At 41.3% G+C, this 27,121-nt stretch overlaps 1 protein-coding gene and 1 long non-coding RNA gene across 2 annotated transcripts in view; one reads left to right on the top strand and one right to left on the bottom strand.

The window, feature by feature from the left end:
• LOC134359289 (uncharacterized) overlaps nucleotides 1-27,121 on the top strand; it is a 59,727-nt gene that overhangs the window by 21,026 nt on the left and 11,580 nt on the right. The window lies entirely within an intron of this gene.
• fgd6 (FYVE, RhoGEF and PH domain containing 6) overlaps nucleotides 9,185-27,121 on the bottom strand; it is a 177,427-nt gene continuing 159,490 nt past the window's right edge. The window contains exons 19-21 of the mRNA XM_063072261.1: nucleotides 21,349-21,477; nucleotides 15,766-15,917; nucleotides 9,185-12,389 (exon numbers count right to left, since the gene is read on the bottom strand). Coding sequence (XP_062928331.1) covers nucleotides 12,353-12,389; nucleotides 15,766-15,917; nucleotides 21,349-21,477 — 318 coding nt within the window. The 3' untranslated portion in view covers nucleotides 9,185-12,352. The remainder of the gene's footprint in view (nucleotides 12,390-15,765; nucleotides 15,918-21,348; nucleotides 21,478-27,121) is intronic.

The following is a 27,121-nucleotide window of genomic DNA, read 5'->3' as shown; positions in this document are numbered from 1 at the left end:
CACTGGACTTTTTTTTCATGTTTCTATGAAGCCACTTCTGATTTTTCTAAACTCCAGAGCTCATGCCAGCTTATTCGATCTCCTCTCACAAGGCAACCCCCTTCATCCTAGGAATCAGTCTGGTAAATCAAAAACAGCAAATACTGTACTGGAAGTGCTCAGCAAATGAGGCTGCATCAGTGAGTAGAGATATAGAGTCAAAGATTCAAGTCAATAAATTTATTTGGAGATGCAGCATGGTAATAGGCTTCTGGCCCACGGAAGCCAAGCTGTCTACACCCATGTGATCAGTTAACTTACTAACAGGACATCTCAGGAAACCAGAGCACCTTGAGGAAACCCACATGTTCATGGGGAGAATGTACAAACTCCTTACAGATAGCAGCAGAATTGAATCTGTGTCGCTGGCACTGTAATAGCGTCATGCTAACCACTATGTTACTGAGCTACCCTTTCTTAACGATGAAAGATAAAGGGTGAATGACTTCAAACATTTACTCTTTTTCTCTTCCCACAGAGGCTGACTGACGTCCTGAGTGTTCCACCATTTTCTGGTTCTATTTCAGGATTTTCAACATCTGCAGTTTTTTGCTCTAATTAATGTGGTGAACTTTGTTGCTCCATGTCAATGACAAATGTATCCTTGCACAAGTAGAGAGAGCAGACCTGTAGAATATTTTCAAAAATACACTCTCATCAGGATACTGTGTAATTGAAGCAAGAAGTCCTTGCTCCTATATTTAAGTCCTTTAACAGAAAGACTAGCAAACCAGCTGCCTTCCTAACTGTTTGTTGAATCTTCAGTGATTCATATCAGATGCTCAGATCCTTCTGAACAACACTTCTATCACTTAAAAAACTACTCCACACTTTTGCCATGTATTCATCAAGTTCACTCCTGTTCACTGAGCCAGCATTTGTCTGCTTAAGACCTCTTACCAATCTCCCATCCTGCTATCACAGTGAACTTGGATATCTCAACAAATCTTAGCAGATCATAATCTGTTGATCAGGATTTTCCTTTCATAAACCCACAATGACTCTGTGATTAGTCTCTGTGCCCTGTTACCTCTTCCTTCACAAATTCTTTTATTACTTTATTCTTTGGAATTTTATAGAAATTTTAGTTACATTTTGGTTTTAAATATTTTGAAAATAATTTTTTTTAAAAAAAGTGATGTAAATCCACTTGAACAGATTTCTACATTCTTGGACTGTGTGGCATTTAAAAATAGCTGGAAGGTTTTTGACAGCATCAAGTCAGTGCTTTCCAAGGTATGTGAGGCAGGGCCTTGGGATAAAACAAGAGCTCCAACTGCTGGTTGGAGCTGGTTCTGCCTCTTGTGTGTGGAGGGTCAGGTCATATGGCTTTTGCATTTGGAAATAAAATGAATGTTGGTAGGTAGATACCAAGGGTAACAAGTGTGGGCAACGGTGTGATCAATGAAAAGGAAACAAATATATTTAAATATGAAACCATTTACAGCAATATGGATAAGAGGAAGGGTGTAGACAGCCCTCTCAAAAACCCTGCACAGGCACAGGATAAACAACACATTTAGGAAGAATTGATTCAATTCAGATTCAGATTAAGACTTATTTAGCACATGTACATAGAAACATACAGGGAAATGCATCATTTACATTAATAACCATCACACCCAAGGATGTGCTGGGGGCAGCCCACAAGTGTTGACACACATTCCTGCACCAACATAGCATGCCTATAATGTCCAGCAGAATAACACAAGCAACACCAAAACAACAACAGCAAAGCAAACCCCTTCAACACACATCCATGGACAGGTCTCCCATCCCTGGATACGTCACCTTCGGGTTCAGATTCACAGATGTCAAGTCTCCAACTTCGGACTTTGCCCCAGGACTTGCCAGTTACGGATTCGACTTCCATACTCACATGGATCTCCAAACCCTGTGACTCCTTCGGGCCTGTACCTTCGGCCTTTGGAATTTCTGGAATACTTGTGCCAATTACATATAAAGAGGCAGTTTGTAACTATAAAGAACTGACTTAATGCAGTAAAAATAAAATGATCCCCCAAATATTAGCTTGTCTGTTGAACATTTTTGTTCATTTTCCATTCTATTATGTTCTCGCAAAAAATTGGTATTGGTTTATAATTGTCATGTTTACTCAGATACAGTGAAAAGCTTGTCATGCTTACTGTTCATACAGAGCAAATCACTATACACTGCACTGAGCTAGAACATGGTAAAACAGTGACAATAAAAATAAACTGCAAAAACTAGAGAGAGAGAGAGCAGTGCAGGTAACCAGTACAGAGCAAGGTCATCATGAGGTAGATTATGAGGTCAAGAGTCCAATTTATCATACAAGACGTCTATTCAAGAGTTTGATATCAGTGGGATAGAAGTAGTCCTTGAGCCTGGTGGTATGTGCTTTCAGACTTTTATATCTTTTGCCTAATTCTTGACTTCCTGACCAATAAAGCATAATCTGTAAGGATAAACAGCAACATCTTCACTTCAGCGATATCAACTGTGGAGATGGACAATCCACAGCAGAGAGTGTGTTGGAGAGCTACCTTTTAATCTGGACAGCAATCAAGACTTTAAAGGCAGAGTTTCATGGCAATTTATGAAAAAGAGCTTTGCCCAGCGACTGATTGGTGTTTGGGATTCATTAAGATATATTAAAGGAAGGCAGTGGCAAGCAGAGCGGCCATCGTCTGAGTGGACAGAGTCAGAGTAGTCATCTTGAGCCTTTAGCTCTTCCAGACTACAATGGAAAGAGGTTTCAGTCAAAGTAGAATAAAATACTCTTCCTTCTGCAGCCTAGTATCCCTTTTTCCAATCAACTTCCCAGCTCTTGGCTTCATCCCTCCCCCTCTGGTCTTCTCCTATCATTTCGGGTCTCCCCCCCCCCCCACCAACTTTCAAATCTCTTACTATCTCTTTTTTCCGTTAGTCCTGACAAAGGGTCTCAAACCATAACGATGACTGTATTTCTTCCTATAGATACTGCCTGGCCTGCTGTGTTCCACCAGCATATTGTGTGTGTTGCTTGAATTTCCAGCATGGGGCAGATTTTCTCATAAAAACTCTGGGTTAAGTTTTTCCCCCTTCCCTTCTTTATATCTGCGCAGTTAGGACAGTAGAGACAGGATTGTAGAATGCTTCTCTTGAAAGATGTGGGAAGGCAGGGAGACATCCAGTGTTCCTGACGACTACAACTGGGAGAAGTGCATCCAGGTGCACCCTCTAACAAATTGTGTTAAAGAGTTGGATCTGGAACTGGATGAACTCCAGATCATTCAGGTGGCTGAAGGGGTGAAAGACGGGATGTATACAGAGGGAGGGGGATGACCTAACAAAGGAAAGTCACAGTGATTGGGTCTCTATCACTGAGTGCTCCTGTGACTCAGAAGGGAAGGGGAGAGAAGAGGCATGCTGTGTTGTTAGGGGATTCATTATTTAGGGGAACAGTCAGGAGGTTCTGTGGGCGAGAACATGATTTCTGGATAGTATGTTGCCTCCCGGATGCCAGGGTCCGAGATATCTCAGATCGAGTCTTCAGCATTCTTTAGTGGGAGAGTGAACAGCCAGAAGTTGTCTATGTAGGTACCAATGACATGGGTAGGACAAGAGACGAGGTTCTGTGTAGGGAGTTAGGTGCCTAAGTTGAAGGGCAGGACCACCAGGGTTGTGATCTCAGGACTGCTGCCCATGTCATGTGCTAGTGAGGCCAGAACTAGGAAGTTTATACAGTTTAATATGTGGCTAAAGAGTTGGTCCAGGAGGAAGAGCATAGATTTTTGAATCATTGGGCTCTCTTCCAGGGAAGGTGGGACCTGTACAGAAGAGATGATTTGCACCTGAACTGGAGGGGGACTAATCCTAGTGGGAAGACTTGTTAATGCTGCACAGTGGGGTTCAGTCTAGAGTTGCGGAGCCTATCTGGTTCCCATCCAGAGTGTCAGAACAGTTAACGGAGAGGTTGTGAAGGCAGATGTTGGTAAGGCCTCAGACAAAGTCAGGAATCAAAAGGTTGAGCATGGTGGGGCTAGTATCCTGAGCTGCATATATATCAATGCAAGAGCGTAGATCAGTACTTGGAGCTATGATGTTGTGGCCATTACAGAGACTTGGATGGCTCAGGGGCAGGAATGGTTACTTCGAGTGCCAGGCTTTAGAAGTTTCAGAAAGAGGTGGGGGTGTGGCACTGTTGATCAGAGATAGTGTCACAGCTGCAGAAAAGGAGGAAGACATGGATGGATTGACTACAGAGTCTCTGTGGGTGGAAATTAGGAACAGGAAAGGGTCAATAACTCCACTGGATATGTTTTATAGACCACCCAATAGTAACAGGGACATCGAGGAACAGATAGGGGGACAGATTCTGGAAAGGTGTTATAATAACAGGGTTGTTGTGGTAGGAGATTTTAATTTCTCAAATATTGATTGGCATCTCTAGTGTGAGGGGTTTAGATGGGGTGGAATTTGTTAAGTTTGTTCAGGAAGGTTTCTTGTAGATAAGCCTACAAGAGGAGAGACTGTACTTGATCTGGTATTGGGAAATGAACCTGGTCAGGTGTCGGATCTCTCAGTGGGAGAGCCTTTTGGAGATAGTGATCACAATTCTATCTCCTTTACCATAGCATTGGAGAGGGATAGGAACAGACAAGTTAGGAAAGCGTTTAATTGGAGTAAGGAGAAATATGAGTCTATCAGGCAGGAGCTTGGAAACATAAATTAGAAACAGGTGTTCCCAGGGAAACATACAGAAGAAATGTGGCAAATGTTCAGGGGTTATTTGCATGGAGTTCTGCATGGGTGCGTTCCAATGAGACTGGGAAAGGATGGTAGGGTACAGGAACTGGTGTACAAAGGCTGTTGTAAATCTAGTCAAGAAGAAAAGAAGAGCTTACAAAAGGTTCAAAGAACTAGGTAATGATAGAGGTCTAGAAGATTATAAGGCTAGCAGGAAGGAGCTTAAGAATGAAATTAGGAGAGCCAGAAAGGGCCATGAGAGGGCATTGGTGGACAGGATTAAGGAAAACCCCAAGGCATTCTTCGAGTATGTGAAGAGCAAGAGGATAAGACGTGAGAGAATAGGACCAATCAAGTGTGACAGTGGAAAAGTGTGTATGGAACCAGAGGAGATAGCGGAGGTACTCAATGAATACTTTGCTTCAGTATTCACTACGGAAAAGGATCTTGGCGATTGTAGGAATGACTTACAGTGGACTGAGGAGCTTGAGCATGTAGATATTAAGGAAGAGAATCTGCCAGAGCTTTTAGAAAGCATCAAGTTGGATAAGTCACCGGGACCATTCAGCCCAAGTCTGCTCCACTATTCAATCATGGAATTTTCATTGAAGTGTGGCAAGGAGAAAACAGGGCTGCTGGGTGACCCATTGAACAAAGCTTTTGGTTTTTAATCAATGGCTGTGGAGAGCTAAAGCACATACATGTGAAGCTGATCTTGCTCAATGGGCACTTGATTGGCTTTTAGTAGTCATACGGCATATTTACACAACTTCTTAAAACAAACTTGTTTTCATTCCAACTTCTGTTGCCATTAAATAAGTTTTGGAATCTGGTACATCTCAACTAAGATTTATTTGAGACAAGTATTTCTCTTACATATTTCACTTTTGTACTATAATCATCTGAATTTTCAAATGGCTTTATTCAGTGGTTTAATAGGCAAGAGAGTCTAGATGACTTACTCCTGTTCTTCTTTCTTCTGTAAACTCAGTATACAAGTTTAAAGAATATAGCCTGTAAACTATTATACCAATGCTTTGGGGGTAGAATAAAAAGAGAGAGGGATAATGTGTGGCACATTAGATTATCAAATTATGGAACTTCACAGCAACAATTTGTTAATTTTTTGTCAGTTGAGTGACCCAAAAAATGAACATCAAATTCATATTGGGTGGAGAAAGTGCATTGTTTTAATGATTAAGGTTTAACTGTACATGAGTGTTATGTTGATTCATAGTTTGCTGAGTCTGCCATTGTGATGAAAGCTAAAAGTTAGTTAAGCAATGCAAAGCCAGATCATTTTAAGAAAATTTGAATCTGAAATTAGATTTCCTGATACATTTCTAGCATTCATTTCTTTAAAATGTTAACAAAATTATTAGTATTAATTTGAGACATTCCCTCAGATCCGGCCTCCTGTTTACTCCATTATCTGTAAATCTTTTGTTTAAACCGGTTTACTCTGCAGTTTAGACAGCACCAGGAGAATAAGCAGCAGATCAAATAAACTGCTTATTATAAAATTTTGAAAGATAATTCAGCCTCATAGTTCTCGCTGCCCACACCTCCCTTTTCTACCTCCTACCTAAAAATCACAAACCTGGTTGTCCAGGTAGACCCATTGTTTCAGCTTGTTCCTGCCCACTGCGTACCTGCGTACCTTGACTCTGTTTTATTCCCCCTGATTCAGTCCCTACCCACCTACATCTGTGACACCTCACAGGCTCTAGATCTTTTCGAGGATTTCAGGTTCCTGGCCCCCATCATCTTATTTTTACTCTGGATGTCCAGTCCCTATACACCTCCATCCCCCACCAGAAAGACCTCAAAGCTCTCTGTTTCTTTCTGGACACCAGGCCCAACCAGTTCCCCTCCACCACCTCTCTCCTCCGCCTAATGGAACTTGTCCTCACTCTTAATAATTTCTCCTTTGGCCCCTCCCACTTCCTTCAAACAAAAAGCGTAGCCATGGGCATTCGCATGGGTCCCAGCTATGCCTGCCTGTTTGTCGGCTTGTGGAACAGTCTATGTTCTAAGCCTACACTGGTGACCGTCCCGCACTTTTCCTGTGCTACATTGACAACTGCATTGGTGTTGCTTCCTGCGCCCGTGCTGAACTTGTCGATTTCATCTATTTTGCCTCCAACTTCCACCCAGCCCTCAAATTCACCTGGTCGATTTCCAGCACTTCACTTCCTTTTCTTGATCTCACTGTGTCTATCTCCGGAGACAGCTTATCCACCAATTTTATTATAAACCAACAGAGTCTCACAGCTACTGGGACTATACTTCGTCCCACCCTGCTACTTGTAAAAACACCATCCCCTTCTCTCAATTCCTCCGTCTCCGCTGCATCTACTCTCAGGATGAGGCTTTTTAATTCTAGAACGAAGGAGATGTCCTCCTTTTTCAAAGAAAGGGGCTTCCCTTTCTCCACCATCAACGCTGCCCTCAACTGCATCTCTTCCATTTCACACATGTCTGCTCATACCCCATCCTCCTGCCAGCCTACCAGGGATAGGGTTCCTCTTGTCCTCACCACCTCCCCACCAACCTCTGCATCCAGCTCAGTATTTTCAGAAACTTCTGCCACTTCCAACTGGATCCCACCACCAAACATGTCTTTCCCTCCCCCACTGCCCCTCCCAACTTTCTACTTTCTGCAGGGATCACTCCCTATGCAACTCCCTTGTCCATTCGTCCTTCCCCACTGACCTCTGTCCTGGCACTTATCCTTGCAAGCGGAACAAGTGCTACACCTGCTCGTAAACCTCCTCCCTAACAGGGCCCCAAACAGTCCTTCCAGGTGAGGCGACATTTCACCTGTGAGTCTATTGGGGTCATATACTGTGTTTGGCGTGGCCTCTGTATATCGGTGACACCTGACGTAGATCGGGAGACTGTTTCACCAAGTATTTACGCTCCATCTGCCAGAACAAGCGGGATCTCCCAGTGGCCACACACTTTAATCCCACTTCCCAGTCCCACTCTAGTACATCCATTCATGGCTTCCTTCACTGTCGGGATAAGGCCACACTCAGGTTGGAAGAAAACACCTTGTATTCCGATTGGGTAGCTTCCAACCTGATGGCATGAACATTGATTGCTCAAACTTCCAGTAATGCCTCCACACACCCCACTCCCCCACCACCCATTTCTCATCCCCTTGTCCCTTTCTCATGCTGTCACGTTATCTCCTTACCCGCAAATCACCTCCCTCTGGTGCTCCCCCCACCCCTTCTTCTTTCTTCCATGGCCTTCTGCCTCTTTCACCAATCAACTTCCTAACTCTTTACTTCTGCCCTCCCCCTCCAGGTTTCACCTATCGCCTGGCACTTCTCTCCCCCTCCCCCACCTTTCAAATCTCCTCAGCTTTTTTTCTCCAGTCCTGCCAAAGGGTCTTGGTCCGAAATGTCGACTGTACTTTTTTCCATAGATGCTGCCTACCCTTGTGTTCCTCCAGCATTTTGTGTGTTGCTCAGAATTCCAGCATCTGCAGATTTTCTCTTGTTTGTGGAAAGATAATTGTGCTTTTTTTTTGGGTGTGGGGTGGGGGGAAATCTCCATTTACCTCTGTATTCATGACAATATTAGCTACTAGTGTACAAGTTGCTAATTTGGTATTATGACTGATGTAGCTGGTAACATGTCAAAACTGGCAAGCATGAAAATTGAAAGAGGTTTAGGTGCATTTTAATAGACCCAGCACAATGGAAAGAAGATCAAAGAGCTGACAACTACTGAAGCTTTAAAAAGGATTTTGAACAAAGAGAGCTACTGTTGTACAAAAAAGTTTGTGCTGTGGTAAATTAGAAAGGAGTCTCAAGAAACCGCAGATGCTGGAATCTGGAGCAAAATACAAACTGCTGGAGGAACTCAGAGAGTCAAGCTGTATCTGCAGAGAAAAATGGACAGTTGACTGACAATTTCTCTCTATAGTTGCTGCCCAACCCACTGAGTTCCTCCAGCAGTTTGTATTTTGGAGCAAATTAGAAAATCTACTTAAATAAGTCATGAGATTCTTTTTTATTTATTATACAAGTCATAATGAGCCATCAGAGATAGATGATACAATTGCAGAACACCAGAAAGAGCAGAGGGTAAATGAACCCTAAATATTTTTCCAAACAAGTATAGGGAGCCAGGATATGAGCATGAGAAAATGGGGGCATTTTCAATCACCCTGAAGACATTCTGAACCTTCCCTTCAGGTCTCTACATCCCAGGCTTAGTCACCAGCAATGACTATCACTTCATGTTATCATGAAATCAGTAAGTGTACCAAATGGATGAAGAGATATGGACCTTGTAACTGTATACAATACTTAGCCAGTCCTTTGGAGAGTCAAAGGTAACAGTGCTTCAAATCCAGTTTGGTAGATTCCAAAGTGAGAGAACCCTATGTGGGATCCATTCATTGGGGCTGTGTGGGGGGAGGGGGGAGGGTCAGGGAGTAAACAAGAGGTTTAAGGTCTTTCAGAAAGAGAATCTTCCTCGGTTTAAGATGGTGAGGAATGATGGCAGAGTGAGGTGCTCTCACTTCCACAGAATGTATCTATGCCCTTTGGCCAGCAGGAGCCCTTCAATCCATACACAAAGCTAAAGATTTTATGGCAGTGGCCCTCAGTCACCTGATCAGATTTTATGGGGTGGCAAGTGTTGATTGATAGTTGAGGAATGCCCTGATGAATTTGATTTTGATTGGAATTGGAATTGGTTTATTGTCACGTCCCAAGAACAGTGAAAACTTGTTTGACATAAGGTTTGTATCAGATCATTAGACAGTGCATGGAGGTAGAACAAGGTAAAACAATAGCGATACAAAGTATAAAAGCTACAGAGAAAGTGCACTGCAGATAAACAATAAGGGATAAGATCAGAGGTGTGAGGGTGAAATAGGGAACTGTTGAATAATCTGGTAAGTGGGGTAGAAGCTGTCCTTGAGCTCGGTAATTATGTGCTTTCAGGCTTTTGTATCTTCTGCTTGATGGGAGAGGGGAGAAGGGAAGAAGTCGAGGGTGGGTGGGCTCTTTTATTGATTATGCTAGCTGCTTTAAGGAGGCAGGGAGAAGTAGAGGCTGCCATGGGTTGAGGTTTTTCTTTTAGATACAGCATTGGCAATGGTCCTAGGTGCCCGCTGTGGGTTTTCTGAAGCTCTCTGTATGGGGTGATCACTGTGTTTCACAAACAGCTCAATGTCAGGCTTGGTCTTTGAGCACATTATCCAGTTCCCAAGTGGAAAATTGCCACAACAGCAGCATGAATCCAGTCTAACAAATACTACCCCATTTGAGGTTGCAGTGCGGTGTAAGAGAGGAACCAACAACCTGCATTTACGTAACACCTTTATTATAGAAAAAATGTCCAAGGCACATCACAGAAGTATGATCAGAAACCAAATGTAGAAAAGAGATTGCATCTAAATTCTGATTTTATTGGACATAGGCTCAAACTAGTACAAGACTGATATTTTTCTTCACACAGTGATCAAAGCATGGAATGGACTTTTAAGCAATGTAATTAAGGCAAATGTCCCACAGTTTTATTTCTTGAATTGTAGTGTGCTAAATTCCTTCCTTAACTACTGATCTCAAAGTTGCAAGCATATGCGATATTTGATTCACAAAAGATCCCATTAACTACAAATGAGTTGAACAGTCAATTTTTTAATATGTGTGTTTCAGGGAACAACATTGGTCAACGCATCTTCAAACGACCACTTCCTCAAGGAGCTTCAGTTTAATTCCTCAACCAAAAGAAGGGATTTCCCTAATAAAAGTGTTCCTTTTGCCATGCAGTTATTTGTCAGCCTAAATTCTGTGCTCAGTTTTTCCAGAGTTGATACAACCTGTGCCTCAGGAGAAATAGTGCTACTAAACCAGCAAACTGGGAGAAACCTGTAAGTCCAGAATGAAGCAACATTAAACCTTATTATTTGGCAGTACTGCTGGTCTGTCATCAGGAAGTACAGTTTTAGCTTTGTTAAAAATAAATGAAAAATTATCAATTCTTTCATCCAAGAGGTTCTTGGTTCTACCATCCCCTACTTAAATCAATGTTGCTTTATATTCATTTTTCTGGCACATTTATAAAAACATTAGTGTTGAAAAAAATTAATAGGAATATTTTACATAAGTTGGCACTTTGAATTCTACATGTTGTTCGCTCCATGAAGAATCATAGACTCTCATTACAATAGTTAAATAAATACATAAATCTAACTCATGCCTGCATGTATAAATCCTTGCCAGACTATTTTACCTTAAATATCTTACAACACATATTAAATAAGGCAAAATAGAATAAAGTTAAAATATACAGGAAAATTGGGTGACATTTAACAAGCTTTCTGATGGACTTAAAATGCACATTTTAATAAGCTTTGTAAATCACATGAATTAACACGTATTGATCTCAGTGCTACACAATCATGTATTTGTCCAAGGTTATCCCACTTCTCACTTATAATAACATTACAGAAACAAAACTCATCTTAGAAGTGTTCCCTTTTCCAGCAGTTAAAAGCCTCCAAATTAGTTCAGATGGCAAGAATCATATTTTTGTCCAGTTTCTTCTCTTCACTTTGAATCACCCTGGTTATGACGCCACTGACACTGGCAATTTATCAATAAACCACCAAATTCTCGTCTGTTTTTTGCTGTACACATCGTCTGTTTCCAAATGTAGGCGCCATAATTAAGTACAATATCTTTATTCAGCATCCATGCACGTATACTTTTGAGTTGAGTTGAACGTGTAGTGATCAGAACAGGAGTCTGAGCAGATCTTAGACATAAACACTTGGGGGTCAACCCAGATGAAATCAACTATATTTCACGAACATGATCGTTTAATCTACAGTGTCCAGTACCAGACCATGTACTGATCTTTCTCATGAAATCATCAGGGATAGTAAATGACGATTCCATCTATATATAACAATAACAAATCTTTGATCCTCGTATTTTAAGGTTACTGACACACCTTGGAATTGCAGCTCAGTAATAGGCCATAGCTTAAGTCACAAAAAACAATTGGAGATTTACCTACAAAATTATGTAGCCAGACCATTGAAACATGTGCTGGCCAGTGGTATAGTGTCATCAGCACCATTCAAAACTAATGGTCCCAGGTTCGAACCCGGCTGGCCCCTTGCATGCTTTCCCTGTGTGCTGGGTTGAGCACTAAGCTAGCAACTTGGTCTCATAAAAAAAATAGACAAATGCTAAGGAAATGGCAAAAAAAAAATGCTGCCTGATGTGCCACAAGGTGCTAACAGGAATAACAACCATTGAAACATGAACTAGTTTGTTTTGGAGAAGCTGAGTAGGAAATTGCAATGGCCAAATTTTCTTCTTGTGCCAGTTTTCAGAGAACACCAGAGTGAAGAGTGAGGGTTTTTGGGGTGAAGCAGAATCTCTGTAGTTCATTCTGCAAACTGAGATGAATCTTTATCAACAGGTGCGTGTTTGAGTATCCTCTTAAAATCTTTTGAAGATTCTTTGAAGTATCAACGACACACTTCAACACCTGAGCTTAGTGTAGTTTTCACAAAATCATTTCTTGAAGTCCTTTCACTAAGTGGGTGTCTATTTTGTTGTTATAGCACAGTAGCTTCCTGGAAAACCTCTACCCATCTGTTGAAAAATTTAAACAATTGTACATTACTATAATTCTTGTGCCTCACAGATCCCATTTACAAAGCAATGAACCATAGTTTTGAATTACACATGTTTAAAAAAAAGGTGATTCTCCACTGCCTTGTACCTGGGTAATAGTAAAACCTAGCGACATGCACGTTACAAAAAGCATCTGACTGTGTAAACCTAACTCTGTTATTTGGAGAACTGGAATAGTCTATTCATTGCCTCTGTTTTCTTTCCTATTATTTACTGCACATTATTAAAGACCTGTTGAAATATAATAGTTTACCCCAAATGTGGAAGCTGAGTGTGGGTGCAGAGGAAGTTGGTATATGTGCGAATTGAAAATGGGAATATATTCTCCCCATGTTTACAGACAGATATTTCAGATTCTGCTAGATAAAGTGAAGATATTTACAGAAATTGGGAGAGAAACCAGCACACATTCTGGTTGTGATTTCACTGGTGAAATTAATTTTAGAACTAAATTTTGACTGAGATGTAAAGAGATCTAAGGATGCATCAACATTCAGTAAGCAGAGGAATGAAAATATGAGCTGGAACTATTATTTTGAAGTCCTTGCAACACAATGACTGTGAGGCAACAAATATCAGTTTATATTATATGGAGTATTCAGAATTAGTCTGTGAACAAACATATAAGGGGAAAGTGGCCCAGCATTATGGGAGCTTCGTCAGCTTTGGCATTGCACATAACTAGACAGCAGTGGCAGAAAAACAACTTTCTGCAGGCCTACAGGAAAAAAACCTAAACTAGATGGATGACAGACGGGTGGCAATTCAATCTTAGATTTCACTTCTTAAAATATATTTGGTTATGTGAAGTTGTCACTCCTAACAAGGCTGGCACTTACAGTCCATTCCTAATTACCCTTGAACAGAGGAGAGAATTAAGAATCAATCACACTGGTATACCTAGGTATCAGCTACGCAGATTTCCTTTTCTGAAAAATACTCGGGGGCCAATAGGGTTTTGCCAGCATCCAGTAGTTTCATAGTTACTGTTCCCGACTCTAGGTTCTGATTACAGATTACCCATGAAGGCAGATCTGATGAACCAAACGTTCATTTATTAGATTGCTCATCATATTTAAAAATTTATCATTCAAACTAATCCACTAGCCTGCTGTATAGCACCAATTAACTATCAAATTGCACAGAGACAAGTTTTCAGTTTACAATATTTCAAGACTTTTAACGTTTGTACTTCCTGTCAACATTTCTGTCACAAATTCCTAGTTCCACATTTGGAATTTAGAGAAATTTCTTAATTCAGGATTGTGAATCTCTGGAACTCTCTATCAAGTACCAAAAACTTCAGTCAGACTTTGATAGATTTTGAGCTCTAAAGGAGTCAGAAAATGAGCAAGAAAATGATGGTATAGTGGCATCTGCACTGGACTTCGAGGTGAGTGAGTGGTCCTGGGTTTGAATTGGCCAGCTCCTTGCACACTTTTCATTCTTGCTGGGTTGAGTGTCAAGCTAGCAACTCGGCCTTGTAAAAAACACAAATGCTACAGAATCAGCAAGGTTGCCACTCAATACACCACAGATGTGGAGAGGAGCAACAAGGAAGAAAATGTTGAAACCCAGAATGAGACCTGATTTTAATGAACAGCTGAGCAAGTTCAAAAGACCTCACGACCTGTGTCTTCCATGACATTGCCCAAAAAAGGAACAGAAATAAGGAAGAGATAGTAGAAACTGAAGATGCTGGAATCTGGAGCAACAAACCTGCTAGAGGAAGTCAGTGGGCTGAGACAAGTACGAGGCTGGTGGAAAGAGTCATTAAAGTTTCAAGACGAGATAAGGTGTAGAGGTGAGAAATTATGTGTAGTCATGATAACCATGTTCAGAAGGGATTGGGTACCTTGATACAATTACGGCATTATTTTAGATTTACATATATCATACTTATTTTTATACAGGAGTTGATAATCTCCCATGGAATTGAAAATTAAGTAATGAAGAAGTAGCCACTTTAAAAGTTTTCAGTTGTCCATTGGCAGGGCCTTTGTTTTGTACTGCTTATAGTTTATCATTGCTTTGTGCAAAGGCCAAAGCAACAAAGCCGACTGGATGTTGGAGGCTGCAGGCCATAAACTAAAGTGAGCATCCCAGGAGAGAGAATGCAGGGTGTAGGCTGGGTCAGGTGTGATCTTGCCTATTATTTCTTCTCCCCATGGACCCATACTTTTGTTACTCTCTTCATTTCACATATTTGTACAAATGACTATTTTATATTTCTTAGGATTTTCATCTCCTTTTTTGACTAGCCTTGGGATGTTTCAAGCCCCAATTCTCAGGCTTACTACTCTTCTTTGTAGCCTTTTCATTGTCTAATATGTTCAACCTTGAATTATTGATGAATTAGTTTTCTTGTACATATTAAACATATATTTTTAAAATATTTAAAGACACCATCAAATCTTTTAAACAATTTCCCAGTTTATCATCAAATCATACCCAATCATTTGGCTTGAAGACTTTTATTTCAACTTCGGTCAGTCACTGTTGAACACTGCGCACGATTATGTCATTATGGTCGCTATTGCTTAGGATTATTACTAAACCTCTCTTATGGCACATTAGCTAAAGTAACCTGTTCTTTGATGCATTGACCTTTCATCAGAAACTTCACTTTCATGTTGAACTGATACAAAGATAGTATATGGACAACATGATCAATATGGGCTCCATAACAACAAAACCTGTTTTCAAAACTTTCAAAGACTCAAGAAAGCTAACTGCTCCACGTAAAATTTCCACTTCAGATAGATTTAAAGCAATAGTGACCACAAATATTGCTTGACTCACTGCAAGTGGTCTGCGTAGGATCGTGAAATCATACAGCACAGAAATGGGCTCTTTTGGCTCACCTATCCATGCTGTGATGTCCACCTACACTAATCCCTATTGCTGCATTGGGCCCGTATACCTCTATGCCTTTCCTAGCAAATGCCTTCAGGATGTTACAATTGTATCTGCATCTACTAACTCCACAGGCAGCTCACTCCAGACATTTATCACCCTCTGTGAAAAACGTGCCCTCATATCACCTTTAAATTTCTCCCTTCTCACTTTAAACCATTATTCTCTAGTACTCGACTGTCCAACCCTGGGAAAAAATTCTAATTATCTATCCACTTCATAATTTAATGAACCTTTATAAAGTCATCCCTTAGTCTCCAATCTTCCAAAGAAAATAGCCCCAGCCTATCTAATGTCTCCTTACATCCACAGCACTCTATTCCAGGCATATCCCAGTGAATCTCTGCATTTCCATTACATTCTTCAATACTTTGAGCAGTCTAGTTTGGATTTACAGCATCCACTGTGTTGTACTCACCTTCGAGCTGTGTGAGGATCATCTGCTTTAAACACATAAAACAGTGTTCTTTTATGAAGCAACTGAAAAATCACTTTGAGGTCTGAAAGATCGTCTTCCACTTCTGAAACTGTGAATCCAAGTAACGGTTGGCTCTCCAAAGCTGCAACATCCTTTGTTTTTGAAAAAGTACATCAGAAGTAAAGCTTTATTCAATATACTAAATAGAGATATTAATATAATATTTGCTGTAACCAAAGTTTTTGCCATTGTGGACCACAGAGCAGCAGGGTATTATAAATCCACCAAACATAAATTCACATTTTATTTTTATTCCTAAAGCACCTGACACAAGGACATTTGATTTAATATTATACACAAAAGGTACAGTCTTTATCTATGCTAGTAAAGCTAGCTTGCAACATTTAGCACTGCACAGTCAGATAGTCAACTTGCATTAAATTTCATGTATATGCACACACACAAGACAATAAGACATAGGAGCAAAATTAGGCCATTTGGCCCATCGAGTCATGCTCCACCATTCAATCATAGCTGATCTTTTTTTTCACCCTCCTCACCCCCACTCTCCGGCCTTCTCCCTGTAACCTTTGATGCTGTGTCCAATCAAGAACCTATCAAGCTCTACCTTAAATACACCCAATGACGTGGCCTCCACAGCTGCCTGTGGCAATAAATTCCAAAAATTCACCACCCTCTGGCTAAAGACATTTCTCTGCATCTGTTTTAAAATGGATGCCCCTCTACCCTGAGGCTGTGCCCTCTTGTCCTAGACTCGCCCACCATGGGAAACATCCTTTCCACATCTACCCTGTCTGTTCAACATTCAAAAGGTTTCAATGAGAATGCTCCTCATCCTTCTAAATTCCAGTGAGTATAATAACCCTTTCATTCCTGGAATCATCCTTGTGAACCTCCTCTGAGCCCTCTCCAATGCCTGCACATCTTTTCTTAGATGAGGAGCCCAAAACTGTTCACAATACTCAAGGTGAGGCCTCACCAGTGGCGTATAATGCTCAGCATCACACTCCTGCTCTTCTTCGGGAGAAGGCTCAGGAGCTTGAAGACTCATATGGCCAGATTTGGGAACAGCTTCTTTCCAACTGTGATAAGGCTACTGAACGGATCCTGACCCGGATCTGGGCCGTACCCTCCAAATATCCGGACCTGCCTCTCGTTTTTTTTTTGCACTACCTTACTTTCCATTTTTCTATTTTCTATTTATGATTTATAATTTAAATTTTTATATTTACTAATTTTTAATATTTGATATTTGTAATCCAGGGAGCGGGAAGCGCAGACTCAAATATCACTGTGATGATTGTACGTTCTAGTATCAATTGTTTGGCGACAATAAAGTATAAAGTATTTTAGACCTCTTAAAATGAATGCCAACATTGCATTCGCCTTCCTCATCACCGACTCTACCTGCAAGTTACCCTTTAGGGGGTTCTGCACAAGGATTCCCAAGTCCTTTGCATCTCAGTTTTTAGGATTTTCCCCCCATTTAGAAAATAGTATGTGCATTTATTTCTTCTACCAAAGTGCATGATCATGCATTTTCCAACAATGTATTTCATTTACCACTTTCTTGCCCATTCTCCTGATTTGTCCAAGTCCTGCAGCCCCCTGCTTCCTCAAAACTACCTGCCCCTCCACCAGTCTTTGTATCATCTGCAAACATGGCAACAAAGCCATTTATTCCATCTTCTAAATCATTAATATATAGCATAAAAAGAAGCGGTCCCAACATTGACCCCTGTGAAACACCACTAATCACTGGCAGCCAATCAGAAGAGGATCCTTTTATTCCTACTCACTGCCTCCTACCAATCAGCCAATGCTCGAACCATGCCAGTAAACTTCCTGTAATACCATGGGCTCTTAACTTGGCAAGGAGCCTCATGTGTGTCACCTTGTCAAAGGCTTTCTGAAAATCCAAATAGGAGGGGTGATTGATAAGTTCATGGCCGAAGGTAGAAGGAGTCAATTTTAGAAAACCTAGCACATTTATTTTTCAACATAACATTTACACACTTAGTCCAGTGGTCATGGAGCATACGGATCTTGGACCTCCAAAGAGTGCCCACAGCAGGGGTGATTGATAAGTTTGTGGCCTAAGGTAGAAGGAGATGAGTTAACAACAGGAATTTTGCAGATGCTGGAAATTCAAGCAACACACATCAAAGTTGCTGGTGAACGCAGCAGGCCAGGCAGCATCTCTAGGAAGAGGTACAATCGACGTTTCAGGCCGAGACTCTTCAGGAGGTGAGTTATACAGCTCTTGTTACATGCATATGCAGTTCAACTCTGAGTGAGTATGCAAAAAGTTTGAGGTTAATAACTCATTAGGGGTGATTGATAAGTTTGTGGCCTAAGGTAGAAGGCGATGAGTTATTAAATTCAAACTTTCTGCATAATCACTCAGAGTTGAACTGCATGTGCATGTAAAGAGAGCTGTATAACTCATCTCCTTCTACCTAGGCAATGAACTTATCAATCACCCCTGCTGTGGACACTTTCTGGAGGTCCAAGTGTGTAAATGTAGGAGGGGACTATGACAAACAAATGGCAAACTGAAAAGCCATCTCATAGGCATTCAACAAACTCAGCTCACTCTCGGTTTATTTACAACCTGATTTTCCCAATCGACCTGCATATTGAAATCTCCCATTGCCCTTTTGACAGGCATTGTCTATTTCCTGTTGTAATCTGTGGTCCGCATCCCAGGGAGGCCTGTATATAACTGTCATCAGGGTCCCTTTACCTTTGCAGTTTCTTAAATCAAACAACAAGGATTCAGCATCTTCCAATCCTTGGTCACATCTTTCTACTGATCTGATGCCATTCTTTACCAGCAGAGCCACACCACCCCCTCTGCCTACCTTCTTACCTCTCTGATACAATGTGTAACCTTCGACATTTCCCTCCCAACTGCAACAATCCTTCAGCCATGATTTAGTGATGGCCACAATTTGTTACAGTGCAACAAGATCATCCACCTTATTCCTTACACTCCCTGCATTGAGATATAACACTTTTAGAGTGCTGTATTTGCTACCCTTTTTGATTCTGTATCCGTAATGCACTGATTGCCCTTGGGTTCAGGTGCAGAGAGTGAGTCACTCTTACTCTCTCACACCTTCCCCCGCCCCATGAAAAGTATTTACCCTCATTGGAATTTTTCATATTTTATAGTTTTACAACACTGAATTACAATGGATTTAACTTGGCTTTTTTTTTAGACACTGCAACAGAAAAAGGCTCTTTTGTGTCAAAGTGAAAGTAGATCTCTACAAAGTGATCTAAATTAATTACAAATATAAAAAAAATTGATTGCCTAAGTATTCATTCCTCCTTCAAGCCAGTATTTATAGATGCACCTTTGACAGCAATTAAAGCCTTGAGTCTGTTTCGATAGGTCTCTATCATAACTGTGCAAATTTTCCCCATTCTTCTTTACAAAACTGCTCCAACTCTGTCAGATTGCATGGGGATCATGACTGAACAGCCCCTTTCAAATCCAGACACAAATTCTTAATTGGATTGAAGTCTGAACTCTGACTTGGCCACATTAGGACTTTGTTGTTTTTAAGCCATTCCCGTGTAGCTTTGGCTTTATACTTGGGGTCATTGTCTTGTTGGAAATGAAATCTTCTCCCAAGCTGCAGTTCTCTTGCAGACTGCATCAGGTTTTCCTCCAGGGTTTCCCCGTATTTTGCTGCATTCATTTTACCCTCTATCTTTACAAGCCTTCCAGGGCCTGCCGCAGTGAAGTATCCCCACAGCATGATGCAGCCACCACCATGCTTCACGGTAGGGATTGTGTTTTTTTTGATGATGTGAGGTGTTTGGCTTACGCCAAACATAGCACTTAGTCTGATGGCCAAAAAGCTCAATTTTGGTCTCATCAGACCATAGAACCTTCTTCCAGCTGACTTCAGAATCTCCCACATGCCTTTTGGCAAACTATAGCTGAGATTTCACATGAATCTTTTTCAACGGGGGCTTTTTCTTTGCCACTCTCCCATAAAGCTGCAACTGGTGAAGCACCCAAGCAACAGTTGTATGCGCAGTCTCTCCCATCACAGCCAGTGAAGCTTGTAGTTCCTTCAGAGTCGTCACAGGTCTCTTGGATGCCACCCTCACTAGTCCCCTTCCTTGCACGGTCACTCAGTATTTAAGGATGGCCAACTCTAGGTAGGTTTACAGCTGTGACATATTTTTTCCATTTCTTCACGATTGACTTAACTGCACTCCAAAGGATATTCAGTGATGTGCAAATTTTCTTGTATCCATTTCCTGACTTGTGCTTTTCAATAACCTTTTTGCAGAGTTGCTTAGAGTGTTCTTTTGCCTTCATGGTGTAGTTTTTGTCAGGATACTGACTCACCAGCAGATGGACCTTCCAGATGTCTGTCTGTCTAGGTACCATATCCGATGCAGACTTTGGTGACCATGGTTTTCCATGCAGATCTATCCTTCGTTTTTTGGATGACTTCCATTTCCTAGATGTGTAGCCACCTGGCTATGCTTTTGATGTACATAAGCCGAGGTCTTCCTCTAAGTTTACTCCCCTCAATCTTTCCAGAGAGTATGAGTTTTTCTAGTTCACGGTTCCGCATGATGTGCCCTAGGAGTCTGAGTTGTCTTTCTCTTATTGTTGGTATGAGTGATCAAACTGTTTGGGCTCTTCTGAGAACTTCTTCATTTGATGTGTGTGTGGTCCATGATATTTTTAACATTCTCCTGTAGAACCATAATTCAGCTGCTTCTAGTCTCTTTTCCATTGCTGGGGAAATGGTCCAGAATTCACTTCCGTAAGTCAGGATAGAATAAATGTAGCACTGCAGTATTCTGTTTTTAGTGTACGTGCTCATCTTTCTATCTGTTAATATGGTCTTCATTTTTTGGAAAGCTTCTTTTGCCATTGCTATTCTGTATTTGATATCTGTGTCGCACCTGCCATTACTTGTTATTAGGCTGCCAAGATATTTGAATTTGTTGACTTGTTTGATGTTTGCATTTCAGATACAAGTGTATTTTTACTACAGTCAACTGAAATACCTCGAGAGTGAGTGAGTGTGAGTATATATATGTATGTGAGAGAGAGACAGACAGACAGACAGACACACACACACACACACAGTACTGTAACTAAATTCAGGGATTATCAAGAGGCTGAAAACAGAAAAGCATGAGCAACCTGGAGCATTGCAGGGCTGCAGAGATGGGGAAAGGTTGATGCCACACCAGGATTTGGAAACAAGCCTATGAATTTCAAAACAGGCATTGCAAAATACATCTGCATGTGGATTAGGATGTAGTTGAGAGACAATGCGTTGAAGATAAATAGGAAGAGGCACCTGAGTTAATGTTTTTATGTGTGGGAAGGGATGTTATTGTCCAGTTACAATTGAATAAAGGTTACTGTTAGGTCAAAAAGATAATACAAGTTAATGCTTATCCTAGAACCAGGAACCTCAATACACATAATTACCACTCTCATTAATTCCATACTTTAGAGTTATAGGTGTTCTGTTCACAAACAGTTATGCAGTGTATTAGTTCACTGACTCTTACCTCACTGGCAGCATAAGTGTATAACACCTTGTCCTGAATGACGAACCAGAGCCGTTTCCATGGTTTCTTAGTGCCTTTTGACCGATATAGATAGCCACTCATAGATGAGGCTCCAGTATTTGCTGATACCTGAAATATTTAGCAGAGTACACTTTATTGTCTCGCTTTACATTTAGCACTTAGAAGAAATTTTGGGTTTGCAGTTCTTACAACAATGCTGAGGAAGCAGAGTTTTCTAACATTTTGGTTTTATAGTTTCTATTTCTTTTACTTCATATTGTGAACAGTCAGGCCATTCCAAGTAAAACAGAAATCATTGTTAATATTTAGCAGCTCAGGCAACATCCATGGAAGAAGAAACACCATTAACTTCAGGTTGATGACCTTTTGACAGATTTGGAAATTCTCACTGACAGAATTGTCACTGAGTTGTTGAGTTAAACATGGTGTTGAGTCCAGAAGACTCCAATATGCCTTGTCAGAAGATGAAGTGATAATCCTTGAAGCTGCAGTTTCATTGTTGGAAAGGTCACAGATTGGGGAAATCAAATCAACTTTCCGGAGTTACTGTAGTATTCCTGACAATGCAAGTAACTTTCTGGAGGCAGTGTTCCCAGCAATGTAACCTCAGCTTCGAAAGATACCCGTGACAAAGGATTGTGAATTCAATTCTCCATCTTCTGACCAAATCCATTAAATCCTTCTGGATTGATATTATGTCTAGTTGTTAGATGAACAAACTGCCTGAAGAGCTATCTTTTGTAAATGAGATAGATTGCCATAGATTGTTGAAAATCATTTAAAAAAAACTGTAAAAGCTTGAAATCAAAAACCAAAAAAAAAAACACTGGAAATACTGGGAAGGTCAAAATGCATCTGTGGGAAATGGAACAGACAGCATTTCAATCCAAAATATTTACTCAATTTTTCTTTCCACAGATTTTGTTTAACCTGCTGAGACTTCCTGACATTTTCTGTTGCTATAGATTGCTACACTTTCAAAAGGCAACCTCTCTGGCAATTTAATACCTCTGTCCACCTGTACTCTCTGTCCAACAATGTTCCAAACAATGGTAAAGCAAAGTAATGCAGCATTACTTCAGCTTCCATGTAAGAACATTGAGACTTTCTGGACTTGATTTTAACAGTTCTGATAATGAGCATTGCTAATCATAGAGCACTACAGCACAGAAACCCCATCTAGTCTATACCAAACCGTTACTCGCCCTAGTCCTATCAATCCACACCCAGACCGTAGCCATCCATAACCCTCCCATCCATGTACTTATCCAAACTTCCTTTTAATGCTGAAATTAAACCTGCATCCACACTTCCAATGGCATCTCGTTCCACTCTTTCACCACCCTCTGAGTGAAGTAGTTCCCCCTCAGGTTCCTCTTAAATATTTCACACTTCACTCTTATCCTATGACCTCTAATTCTAGTCTCACCCAATCCAAGTGGAAAAAGTCTGCTTGCATTTACACTACCCATACCCATCATAATTCTGTATATCTCTATCAAATCTCTTCTCGTTCTCCTACATTTCAGGGAATTAAGTCAACACTTATTCAATCTTTCCCCTATAACTCAGGTCAAGTCCTGGCAACATCCTTGCAAATTTTCTCTGTAATATTTAAATTTTATTTACATCTTTTCAGTAGGTAAATGACCAGAACTGCAAACAATACTCCAAATTTGGCCTCACCAACTCTAATAAAACTTCAATGTAATGTGTACAGGAAGTGGGATGTTATTTTGATTTATGAAAGCCAATGTGCCAAAAATTCTTTTTATGACCCTATTTTTCTATGATTCCACTTTCAATGAATGATAAATCTGTATTCCCAGATCCTTTTATTTTACCATACTCCACAGTGCCCTACAGTTCACTGTACAAGTCCTAATCTGTTTTGTCTTCCCAACACCTCACACTTACTTTCTTGCAGGCATTCACAGCAGAACAAAGAAATACAATCAATAAAAAACTACAAAGACTGATAAGTAATTAAGTTGCCAGAGGAAAAAAAAACTGTGCAAATACAAACACATACACACACAATAATAAATAAATACTGAGAACACAAGTTTCAGAGCCCTCGAAAATGAGCATTCAGTGTTGTGGTGAAGTGACAGTACCCACACTAATTCAGCAGCCTGATGGTTGAAGAGTAATCACCATTCAGAACCCAGTGCAGTGGGATCCTTTATGATGGATTCTCCTTCCTTGTGGCAGCATTCTTTGTAGATGTGCTCGATAGTGGGGAGGTGGTGGTGGTGGGCGTTTCTTTTCCTATGATGAACTGGGCTGTATCCACCACTTTCTGTAGGCTTTCCATTCTTGGGCACTGGCATTTTCATACCAGGCTTCGATACAACCAGTTAGATTACTCTCCACTGTGCATCCCTAGATTATCTGTCAAAGTTTTAGATGACGCACTGAATCTGTGCAAACTTTAAGTAGAGGCACTGCCGTGCCTTCTGTGAAATGACAATTAGGTGCTGGTCCCAAGACAGCTTCTCTGATAACATCCAAGAATTTAACATTACTGACCCTCTCCACCTCCAGTTCCCCAAATGAGCACTGGCTCATGGACCCCCGATTTCTTCCTCCTGCGGTCACTAATCAGCTGTTTGCAATGCCGACATTGAGTAAGAGGTTGTTGTTGTGGCACCACTTGACAGATTTTCAACCACCCTTCCTTTTTGTCGATCATCACCATCTCTGATTCAGCCAACAACAACGTCATCAGCAAACTTAAATATAGCATTGTAGCTGTGCTTAGCCACACAGTCATAAGTACAAAACGACTAGAGCAGGGGGCTAAGTACCAAGCCTTGTGATGCACCTGTGCTGATGGAGATAGTGGAGGAGATGTCGTTGCCAATCTGAACTGACTGAGGTCTGCAAGTGAGGAAATTGAGGATCCAATTGCATAAGGAGGTTTCAAGAGCTAGGTCTATTTATTGAGTTTATTGATTCGTTTCTTGTCACTTCACATTTGTCTGCATTAAGTTTCATCTGGCATTTCTCAGCCCATTTTCCCATCTGACCCAGATCCCGCTGCAAGCTTTGATAGCCTTCCTTAATGTCCACTACACCTCCATTCCTGGTGTCATCTGCAAATTGGCTGATCCAGTTAACGACATTAGTATCCATATCATTGATATAGATGACAAACAACAATGCACCCAGCACCGATCGCTGCAGCACCCCACTAGTCATTGGCCTCTAGTCAGAGAGACAATCATCTACTACCACTCTCTGGCTTCTCCCGCTAAGCCAAGCAGTAATCAAATTTAAAAACGCAAACACGAGGAATTCTGCAGATGCTGGAAATTCAAGCAACACACATCAAAGTTGCTGGTGAACGCAGCAGGCCAGACAGCATCTCTAGGAAGAGGTACAGTCGACGTTTCAGGCCGAGACCCTTCATCAGGACTAACTGAAGGAAGAGCTAGTAAGAGGCCCCAGACAGTCCTTCCAGGTGAGGCGACACTTCACCTGTGAGTCGACTGGGGTGATATACTGCGTCCGGTGCTCCTGATGTGGCCTTCTATATATTGGCGAGACTCGACGCAGACTGGGAGACCGCTTTGCTGAACACCTACGCTCTGTCCGCCAGAGAAAGCAGGATCTCCCAGTGGCCACACATTTTAATTCCACATCCCATTCCCATTCTAACATGTCTGTCCACGGCCTCCTCTACTGTAAAGATGAAGCCACACTCAGGTTGGAGGAACAATACCTTATATTCCGTCTGGGTAGCCTCCAACCTGATGGCATGAACATCGACTTCTCTAACTTCCGCTAAGGCCCCACCTCCCCCTCATACCCCATCCGTTATTTATATACACACATTCTTTCTCTCACTCTCCTTTTTCTCCCTCTGTCCCTCTGACTATACCCCTTGCCCATCCTCTGGGTTTCCCCCCACCTTTCTCCCTGGGCCTCCTGTTCCATGATCCTCTCATATCCCTTTTGCCAATCACCTGTCCAGCTCTTGGCTCCATCCCACCCTCTCTTGTCTTCTCCTATCATTTTGGATCTCCCCCTTCCCCTCCCACTTTTAAATCTCTTACTAGCTCTTTCTTCAGTTCGTCCTGATGGAAGGGTCTCGGCCTGAAACGTTGACTGTACCTCTTCCTAGAGATGCTGCCTGGCCTGCTGCCTTCACCAGCAACTTTGATGTGTCTTGCAGTAATCAAATTTACTGCTTCATCTTGGATACTGAACGACTAAACCTTTTGGACCAGCCACAAAGCCTTGCTAAAGGCCATGTAGGCAACATCCAATGCCTTTCCTTCATTGACTTTTTCTGGTAATTTCCTTAAAATCACTTTTATTTTAGTATCTCCTATATTCACAATATTTTGTTCAGGTACTTCAGATACTAAATCTGCTTCATCCTTTTGCATCACCTTACAGCTAACGTTTTGTTTCTTTACATCTCAAAGATACTTTATCCTTGATATTAATTTAGCCTACCTTCCACTCTGTAACACCTCCCCCTTTGCTCTCTCTTCCTCACCACCTGGTCTCTGTATCACAAAATACATTCATTTTTATTTCTTGTTAATCAACATTAACAGATTCTCTTTCCACAGATGGTGCTTGACCTTCTGCATGTTTCCAGCATTCTCTGCTTTATTTTATCTAAGATATTTTAATTTTGTATTAACATCATGGAACACGGTAGTGTCGCAGTTAGCTTGACTATTGTAGTGTAAGTGACCCGGGTTGAATTCTGCTCTTGTCTGTAAGGAGTCTGTATGTTCTCTGAGAGTTGCCCCAGGGTGCTGTGGTTTGCTCCACATTCCCGCGTGTTGGTCAGTCATTGGTCACCTGGGTATAACTGGACCAGGAGGGCCCATTGGGCTGAAAGGGCCTGTTACCTTGCTGCATCTCCAAATAAAACACCTGCTTCAAATTCCTCTTAAAGGCAATGGTTAAAAGGGCACTAACCAAATTAGTCCACTATGTAGCAACATGAAGGCACATTATGAACACTTTGAACTGCAAATCAAGAATGAGATACACCCCTAATATATGGCTACTGATAATTCTTTACATTAGGATTTGTTACTAGTCAGGGAAAATGTCATGGCAGTGCTCAGTCACGACAGACTGGAGAAATCTTCTAGTGAGGCTCAATGGGTGGAACTGGCAATAAGAATGGTTAATGGGGCTATATTACAGACCACCCAACAATCTGTGGGATTTAGAGGAACAAATTTGCAGAGAGATTGCAGACTGCTACAAGAAACACAAGAAATGCAAGTGATTTTAAACTTTGCTCATATTGACTGGGACTCCCATACAGGTGTCCCCCGCTTTTCGAACGTTCGCCTTACGAAACCTCGCTGTTACAAAAGACCTACATTAGTTACCTGTTTTCGCTAACAGAAGGTGTTTTCACTGTTATGAAAAAAGGCAGCGCATGCCCGAGCAGCCAAGCTCCTCCCCCGGAACTGCATTCTAGCCGGCTTTGCTTAAACATGTGCCTGTGAGCAGCCGTTAGCAAGGTGAGTTCTAAGGTATCGGAAAAGCCTAAAAGAGCTCGTAAGGGTGTTACACTTAGCGTAAAACTAGACATAATTAAGTGTTTCGATCGTGGTGAACGAAGTAAGGACGAAGTGAGTTTGGCTTGTGGAAGTTGACGAAGATGATGTTGAAGAGGTTTTGGCATCCCATGACCAAGAACTGATAGATGAAGAGCTGATGCAATTGGAAGAGGAAAGGATAACAATCGAAACCGAATGCAGTAGCAAAC

This window comes from Mobula hypostoma, chromosome 20, assembly GCF_963921235.1.
Source record: "Mobula hypostoma chromosome 20, sMobHyp1.1, whole genome shotgun sequence".
Lineage (NCBI taxonomy): Eukaryota > Metazoa > Chordata > Chondrichthyes > Myliobatiformes > Myliobatidae > Mobula > Mobula hypostoma.
Note: the sequence above shows the minus strand (reverse complement) of the source record. Positions and strands in the feature narration are given on the sequence as shown.